The sequence below is a fragment of the Lepisosteus oculatus genome, chromosome 6 (genome assembly GCF_040954835.1).
Source record: "Lepisosteus oculatus isolate fLepOcu1 chromosome 6, fLepOcu1.hap2, whole genome shotgun sequence".
Classification (NCBI taxonomy): domain Eukaryota; kingdom Metazoa; phylum Chordata; class Actinopteri; order Semionotiformes; family Lepisosteidae; genus Lepisosteus; species Lepisosteus oculatus.
This window is the reverse complement of record NC_090701.1, coordinates 57807414-57816436: the sequence shown is the minus strand read 5'-3', so window position 1 is coordinate 57816436 and position 9023 is coordinate 57807414. Positions and strand designations below refer to the sequence as shown.

Genomic DNA, 9023 nt, shown 5'->3' with positions numbered 1-9023 from the left:
GTTCCTTCAGGAGTAGCTGGTGTTGGATTGGAGCAATCTCTGAGCAACGTGTCAGACATGGCTGCGAGGTACTCAGGCGAAAAAGATTTGGTAGAAACAGGATGACAGACATCGCTGGACTGAAGCAATAGTTTTATCTTGGCAAATGTGGAAGAGCATTGCACTCGGTCTTAGCTTTTGCCTTTTCTACTTGGTGTCGTGCTTCACAAACAAGGTGAGAGACTATTGTTTTGTTTTACCTATTGCTTCCGTCTTGAAATAATTTAAAAGACCTGTCATACCCGCTGAAGCGTTCCTTTGGCATTTAAGACGTTAACTTTTTTTTAACTTGAAATCAGATCTTCCGTTACTAACGGCGTTAGTGTTCAAAATGTGTAGTTGTACTAGTTGCTTCCCCCAGAGATCCGCGTTTGAATGTCCTGGTGTTTGCCCATGTCGTTCAGAGGGTGTGTTGATCTCTGTTTCATACAGACTGAGGGTCTGTTGTTTTTGGTTTAATTCTATAATGGCCCAGGAAAATCATGCACTGTTAGTAGTAAGCATATTATTGTAGTGTTAGCAGTTATCTGGCACATGCACCTCGCCACACGAATTTGTGTGTTGAGGTAAAACCTTGAAATTGTGTGAATTGTTTCGACAATGTAGTTTTTCTTATATATATATTTGTCTTCAAGATGAGAACCTCGTTATAATGTGTAGTCCATTTCTCATTAACTCTTCCTCAATTTGTTTTTGTGTGTTTTTATACAATGCGCCGTATGTCTTCTGTTCATGAATACCTAGTCAAACGCAGAATTTTGTATTTTATCTATAGTTAAAAACAATAAAAGTGGATAGTGTTTTATATATTGAAATGTAGCCTTTGTTGGTCAGTCTTGCACTTTTCCAGAGAGATGTGTTGAAAATCTATTTTTCCTTCTGCCTGCTGATCCAGAGCAGACAAACCAAGCCGGTGCTGGAAACTTTGGATGTTTTTCACCAGATCAAACTTTTTGCGCACAGTACTGTATATTAAATGTTGTATATCAGACTTTCTCTTTATTTCAATGTCTCTTGATACTTCGGCACAGTGTTGTCCTCTGGACTGCAGTTGGGTTTGTCTGCAATGCTATAGCTCCAATCTACTGCTATTGTGGACCTGGGAATCCAGCAAAGACTTAAAAATGATTCCTGCTGCTGCTGGCAAAATTGAAGGAAGATGTGTCATCAGAAATACCCCCTATGCGTAAATAAACTCTGATAGATATAAGCTGGTGGCACCAGCAGATACGTGTTGTGCTGAAGATTGAGACAGAATCAGCACCTGTTCATTAAAAAAGTACATTTTGAATCTTCAGTATCTGAAGAGGGTGGGGGTTAAATGAATGGTAAGCCTGATACAGAGTTTATTATAATTGATGCTGAGGTTCTACCAGACAGTAAGACCTTTGGAATTCGTATTAAAAGGAAAGCAAACGACCATTTGACAGTACTTTCAAAGAAATAAAGGACACTAAAGGAAAGTGAAACTGTATCTCAGTATAGATTGTTGTTCAATCCCATTATATCCATGAATCTGAAAGCTTTAGAAAGATGTATACTGTTTATTTCTGTGGTTTGTACAATGTTTATTTTAGTTCTGATGTCAAATAGTTTCTTTACCTTTTTGTCGTTTGCATATATTAATCGTACACCCTTAGAAAATCCCATCTAACCAAATGTCCTAATAGAGTTACAGTTAACGTGTTGTGTGTTGTTTGTTTTGCAGTATGTCCTGTCTGTCTTGAAATTCACATATCCCACTCTGTTTCAAGGGTAAGTAATCAGTATTCTACTTTGTGCCTTATAACCAGGATTCCTTTTAACCTTATTCCTTTCAGGTAGTACCAAATGGTAACTCTGTTTCTTCTACTGCCCAGGTTAGTCAGTATAACATACTGCATGAAGTGCTGTACAGTATGTGTTTCACCATGTGCACTGTCACTCATGCTTTGTTATGGAGCCCTGATAATCTTAAAATAATAACACCTTGCAACCTTGTCACCAGCCTTTTTGATCATTATCTGAAGCATTGTTTTGCGTTTTTGTTTCTTTTAGGATTCGTTGATGACTATGAGCAAACAAGCGTTGTTTTAGAAATTAAACAGGCTCAATGTTAGTCTGAATTGCAGTAAGCTGCACATTAACAGGCAGACGTTGTGACTGTCACAACTAAATGTAGCGCATGCTTCCACCTTGTGTGTTTTTGTGTATGGAAAATGTGATGGGCATTATTATTGCTGAAAGTAACAGTTAAAAAAGTAAAGATTGAAGGCCTGAAGATTTGAGTTGCATACTCTACATTCCTTCATATATCTTATTTATATTTAAGGAATCAAAATCTAATATTAGGTTCTAGGTTTTTGTCTGTCTGGACTGAATCTAGGTTTTGGCATCTGTATATTATGCTGTTTGTTCAGCATGATTGTATGTGGCAAGACTTTAGAGGTTTGTGTGATCAAGATAAATATTATTTAGACAGCACAGTTCTCTGCTTTTCTGTTTTCTGTAAAAACATCTGTCTGTCAGCTGACCCGGTTGTGTTATTACTTTTAACTTCCTCAAGGATCAAGCAGCTTTATTGAAAAACAGATTGAGGCAGGAATGTGATGAGGCTCCATGCTGCCTTTGGCATGGTGAAGCACACAGAGGACACAGAGAGGCAGCTGGATGGGACTGGGTGTCCTTCCAGATGTGGAGAGGCTCTGCTGTCTCACGCCTCTGCTGGCTTGTTTTGAAGGTGGCAGACCTTTGTTGGTGGCCTGCTGCTCCTGCTCTCCAGGAAGCTGGGATGGGTGGAGATCAGCAGCTTTTCATGGTAACTATTTTAAACTGTTCCCGCCGTCTTGTTTTTATACTGGGAAAAGTGATGCCCCAGTGGCGCTTCTTCGCCATTCTTAAAACCCATTCGAAGGTCATTTATCGGTCCATGTTTTCTTATAATATAAGGTAAGAGATAAGATCATTTTATTGGCCATATACAATTTTTCTTGCATTAAGAATTTCTTTTTGCATACCCCAATTTGCTCTCCATGAGACACACAGGCACACAGACAGGGAGAGAAGCTTGGGGTCAGAGTGCAGGGTCAGCCATTTATACGGCACCCCTGGAACAGTTGGGGTGAAGGGCCTTGCTCAGGGGCCCAACGGAGTAGGATTCCTCTGCCGGCTGTGAGATTTGAACCGGCAACCGTCCAGCCACAGAGCCACCGCACCGCCCATGTTTGAGCTTTTGACGGTATTGTGTCATGCATGAAGCCCGCGAACGTTTCCTACCTGGGGACCCAGACGCTGAATATGTTTTTGCCCCCTGAGTCGTGGCCAGTAGTGTACAGAATGGGCTCAGGGCAACCGAAATGCAGTATTACAGCAGAATCCTTTTTCGAATTTTCTCTTGCACTGATCATGCAGTAGCTCAGCAGTGCTGTTCCAGGCTGTGTTTTCTGAAGCACATGTCTGTCAACAGGTCTGCAGCTTTCGCCTGGCTCCCTGGCTCCGTGCTCTTTGTTGGCAATATCTACGCAGGGTCCAGAGCCTTGTCCCGGCTGGTGAGTGAGACTCTTCTGCAATCATTCCTTTGCGATATCTGTCATATTCACTTTAAACATCTTCCTGTATAATCTGGTTATTTCATTTAGGACAATGAAGAGTTTTGGGCAATAATTGCACTAGTTGGTTTGGGAGGACTTGAGCGAGTGCTCACCTTTACATTAAGAATTAGGAAGGAAGAAGAAAAACAAAACAAGAACGTCAGAGAGTGTGAGTAGACGTCGATGAGAAAGTTAAAGTCTAGCCGGGCAGTATAAGATCTGTCCCCATTTTCAAATAATTATAAGGTTAATCTCAGCAGGGACTTTAAAAGGCTGCCCCAGAATTAGCAGGAGGAGCAGTCTTGCCCCAGGCACACAAAATTAGGCGTCATTCCGGAGCCAAGCATGAGGCCAGTGCGTCACAAGACCACATCTCAATCCCCGCTGTCGGTGATCTCGCAGACCAGGATCAGAAGCACGCCAGTGATCTCTGCCCGTGTGTGTCTTGAGCAGGGACTTGCCTGCATCTCTCGCCAGCTTCTTCAATTGCTGCCTTGATGTTCTTACCTGCAAGACATGTTATTTCAAATTTGCCACATACTACATCCAGTATATTCTCCATAATGAACAAAAGCTAGAGTACAGTACACTAGTTTTGGAACTGGTATTTCATTGGATTAGTATCTGATACTATTGATTGACTTTCATACGTGTGTATTAATCCTTTATTGCATTTATCGTTTCTTTAACTTACGTTTTGATATAACCCTGTCTGTTCCAGCCAATCCCCGTCTTTTTCACACTTCATAATGCCTCAGAGGTTGTCATCTGCATCGTTCGGAAGCTAACTCAGAGGGAGGTATGTACTCACGGAAAGTTAAAATTAGCTCGATCTCGGCCGCTTTTGAGAGTCTTAACGATACCATGCAGTGAACCCTTTATAAAATGCCGTAGGGTAGTGAACGTTTTCTGCTGTGAAATAAAATTGACCCCCTTAAAAGAAGCAGTGCCCGATCTCATCCGATCTGGGAAGAGAGGGAAGACGGGGCCCGATCCGTGCTGTGGCTGGAGGCCCCGGAGGAAAGCCGGGTTGTGCTGTTAGTAGTGTTGGTTAGTCAATGGGTGACTCTCTGCCCTCTGGACTGGAATTCCCAAATCCCAGTATGGCGACGGGGGACAGTGTGCTGTGAAGGGCATCATACTCTACCTTGGATGAGATAAACCTCAACCGAAGCCCTGTCTAGTGGGTCATTACAGGTCCCGTGACACTGTTGTTAGGAGTATGGCTGTTATCCCTGGAGTCCTGGGTGAATTCCACTGTGGGGTGGCAGGCTTGGCTATCTTGCTGTAACTGGTCATGTGTTTTTTCACTTCTGCACTGTGCACTGGTGGCTGGTGCAGAATGGCTGCTGCGTGTCACCCGGGCGGGGGCCGTCCTGCAGTGGGACAGGGAGCGAGCCCCTCATACACTTGCAGTTCTCTGGGATCCTCTGGGATAAAGAGTGCTGTACAGTTAAAGGCAGTAGGTTACGTAGGGTTTCCTTAAGTAAGGATTTTCATTCACTGGTGGTTGTTAACCTCTTTGTTGTACAATGATCAAAACGTAACTTTTTTTTGTTCTTTTAACCAGCGTTCATCTTGGACAAAAACAGTCAGGTATGGCTTCTTGTGTCTTTGTATGTTTTCTTTACAGAACAGAAGTTTGGTTTGGATGGGGGGTTTAGATAAAATAAATAGAAAAAGTATTTGGGGGGGGGAAATGTCCTGCTGCGACATGCATTGCTTTAGTGGGAAGGCTGGAGTCACATTTGGAGAGTGCTCAGAGCCAAACCTGTATGGTTAAGTAGTGTAGTGATGCTTCTCAGAAACATGTTTTTGATACACTATTGCACATTAGCAAACCTCACGCTGCATTCCAGAATCCAAGTCATTTTCAAACTCCTTGGGAAAGAAGATTGGTCAAGGGGGGGTGGGTATTCTGGTACTCTGTATCTTGCAAGTGTTGTGGGTGTCAGCTGAACCCTTTGAAGTTTATTGATCGTACTGCAAGTTGGCCAGTGAACTGTTTACAGCTCATGTGCAGTTACTGTGCCTTTCACAATAGTGCAGCATTTCCTCTCTAATTAAAGTTTGCCAGTGTTTTATAAAATATCCTGTTTTCAGTTTTGAATTCTAGGTAAATGCTTAGCTTGTAAACATAGTGGCTTAAACTGTCCTGTTTTATTCAGTTTATTACTCCTGCTAATAGCTGCTGCATGCCTCCCTCTCCATGACACCCAGGTGAGTTGTTCAAGCTGTGTTTTTCTCAAAGCCCTGATAGTGCGCAGTTGTCTGTCAGAACTCTTTATGGTCTTTATTCTTGTCTGAGATCTGTGTATTGCCAAGATATTTTACCTGTCAAATTTTAATCCAGTTTTAAAAATACATGTAACAGTCAGACGGGTTACACGAAGCCTGTGTTGCCAGAGGGTTTGGCAGTTTTTACAGACATGTGATCTTTCATGCAAAGGAAATTACATTTTTAATCCCAAACAAAGCTACACATTTTTTTGAGCTGGTATGAATCTCAGGTTAAGTATTGCACTGGGTTATTTTAAATGAAATATTTTGGCATCGAAGTTACTGAAGTTATTTAAAATGCCAACAGAATATACAATTAAGGGACCAGTCAGAATCCTTAAATGCCAGTAGTTCAGTTCCTCACAGGATATGTGTTTATTGTTTCTGCTCTGAATACCACTCTAGCTTTTGAAAACTATCGTAAGGCAATTTGTGAGGAAGAGGACCAAGATGTGAAATATATTATTTGTTGCACTGTGCCTCAGGCACATGTAACCAGATGACAGCAACCTCACCACCTGGTTCCACACAGTAATAATAGGCACCCTGTCACAGTAACAAGGTGGTGTTGGAATTGTTAGCAAGCATGACAAATTAATCTAATCAGAAAGTCACATGTAGATCTCAGGATATGAACTGCGTGATAGCAAGTTACAGATAATCCATGTTTTTTGGGGGATTCTGTCTCTTTTTATTCATGTGACATTTGCAGTTTTGAGTAAAACTGTGAAATAAGGTTATTCTGTCATAGTATTTTTATTGTTTTATGTGTTGTTTGGTATATAACATACAATAGGTATCCTTGCACTAGGCAGCTGGGTGATGGTGTGCTGATAAGAAGATATTAAGAGCTCCTCTAAGTAATAGCCTTCTTTGTGGATTTCAGAGTGAGCTTTCTAAAAGCAGTGAGATAGTACAGTGCAGTCTAAAAGTTCAAGAACACTAGACAATGTTTTCACATAACTTGTTCAATGTCCCTTTTAGGGAAACATTTTTCATGATGAAAACAGATTTGTAAGATTTAACATGTCTAGTGGGTAATAGCAGATTGTTCAGAACTGAAGTAAATGTTCAAAAATCCTGATCGGAATAAAGGAACGAGTGTATCTAAAAATCGGAAATACTAAAAAAATCGAAAAAACATTCTAACAGAGAATTAAGAAACTGGACAGTTGCCTAGCATTCTTTAAAAAAGTTCATCAGAGAGATGTTTTTTCATTTATTTGGTTAATTTTTCTTCTTATACTATCATGTGTTTACGGTACATGCATTTATGGTTAATTACTGTAATTATATAGGAATAATGGCAAATGTAAAAGCGACCTCCCCCTAAAACAGCAAAGCTCAAAATGTACGCAGTTACAAATTGTGATTATGTGAATAAGATAAATGTTGTTGTTTTTTTTTCATTTATAAGAGTGCTCTGCCAGCCTTGGGTGAAAAGAGGACTATATTTCCAAAGCAGTCTAAAATGTATTTATCTGTCTTGTCTGCCAGTATTTTGCAGATTAATACTGATAAAACCCTGCATGTGGTTTCCAGGGGTTGTGCAATTATTGTGAAACTGAATAGTTTCAAACTTTGTGATCTCACTCTTTGAAAGCAAGTGAGCAATTTCTCTCCATAGAATTGAAAAATGAATACGAAGGTTTTGCCCTAAATGAAATACAAATCCCTTCTCGCAGTGCTGTTCAGCTTTGAATAGATTTAAATGTGCTTTCTCGATTTTAGCCACTTGATGGAGCCAGAGACCATTACATGGTGATGTACTGTGTTTATTTTATTGCTTTGTTTCAGTTTGATCCAGGTGGTTATTTCTGGGCACTGATCCATTTCTCTTGTGTGGGTAAGATATATTGTTTGAAATATTTTTTTGTTAATTTGAAATGTTGGCTCCAGGATTTATTTTTAAATACTTAGTATTTGTAAAAATGATAATGTAATACTTTTAGTTTTGTAATTGTCTGCCGTAGTTCTAGGATTTGGTACAAAACAGCGCAATCTGTAAATCAGTTATCTGTGAAATAGAGTAATGTATGTGAATGTCTGTGGCACAATGTTAGTTTTTGGCAGATTCAGGCTGTAAAAAGGGGTCACGTGAATAGGTTTGCCATAGTATGATTTGGTCAGTGTCTTTCTTTCTGATTGCATGTGCCTGATTTTTTTTTTTTTTTTTTTGGTCAAGGAGGGTACAAAGTGTTCCAGAAGCTTCCGAAATCCAGTTTATTAAGGTATCATTTTACGTTTGCTGGTACAGCAAAGAATGGGCAATCCTCACGCATCGCCAGTTGTTGGATATATTTGTAGGTAGTTCAGTATGTACCGTATGAGCAGCATCCACCCTGAAGGAGAAGACCAACCCACATCTGGGGCAGAGTACTGAAATGATTCGATGCCGTTTATAGCAGGAGATGTGTGAAGACTTCCCAGGCCGGTCAGGGCCCATGACCTGCAGCAACTGGGTCATCCTGGGAGCTCTGTAGCAAAATAAGCAGAAATAAATGACTGCATCCTCCATGAAGATTGTTATTCTGACATTGTGTTTTATAAATACCTGTTCAACAGGCTGACTAGATCTTGCTTGATCTGTCAGTGAGATCAGTAGAGCATGGGGAATGTGTTTTCTGCGCAGCACATGCAAAATTGGCATTCCCTACATCGCATTATGGCACCTTAAATGATCAAGTGTAGTACCATCCAGAAACAAGATATAAAACCAGTAGATTTCCCTGATTCTGATTGGGATAAAATTATGTTCTGTTTTGGAGTTGCTGTGCTGTAAAACTCTTGCGTGGCTATTCAGCTTTGTGTCATTCAAGCAGTTTGTCATTTATTGACCAGCATGCCCAGCTTTGCTCTCAGCTGATACTATCGGATTCCACTGTGGAAAAGACTTCAAATATTAATTTGGCTTGGCAGGTGCAGCAGGAGTGCTCCATATGGATTGTGTTCTCTTAGTTGTGTAACAGGTTCTGGCTGGCCTCGTCTTGGTCCCTAATTTTTCATTCTGAGTGAAGCACACCAGCATGTCCTTCCACACATGACACAGCCTTTAAAAAGGCTTGCCTTCCTGTCTTTGTGAAGCTTTTTTTTTGTTTTAGTGAAGTATTTCTTGTTAAGTCACACATAAGAAGG

General features: G+C 40.7%; 1 protein-coding gene across 8 annotated transcripts in view; it reads left to right on the top strand.

Annotated features, from left to right (window-relative positions):
* The first annotated feature begins 20 nt into the window (after nt 1-20).
* LOC102697695 (UDP-N-acetylglucosamine transporter TMEM241 homolog) overlaps nt 21-9023 on the top strand; it is a 34593-nt gene continuing 25590 nt past the window's right edge. For all 8 annotated transcript variants that reach the window (XR_011189960.1, XR_011189959.1, XR_011189958.1 and 5 more), the window contains exons 1-9: nt 21-214; nt 1748-1794; nt 2759-2836; nt 3485-3566; nt 4330-4407; nt 5179-5204; nt 5777-5828; nt 7686-7734; nt 8074-8119. Coding sequence is in view for 5 of the 8 variants with exons in the window: in XM_069191640.1 (XP_069047741.1) it covers nt 146-214; nt 1748-1794; nt 2759-2836; nt 3485-3566; nt 4330-4407; nt 5179-5204; nt 5777-5828; nt 7686-7734; nt 8074-8119 (527 nt within the window). In the remaining 3 variants the exon portion in view is untranslated. The remainder of the gene's footprint in view (nt 215-1747; nt 1795-2758; nt 2837-3484; nt 3567-4329; nt 4408-5178; nt 5205-5776; nt 5829-7685; nt 7735-8073; nt 8120-9023) is intronic.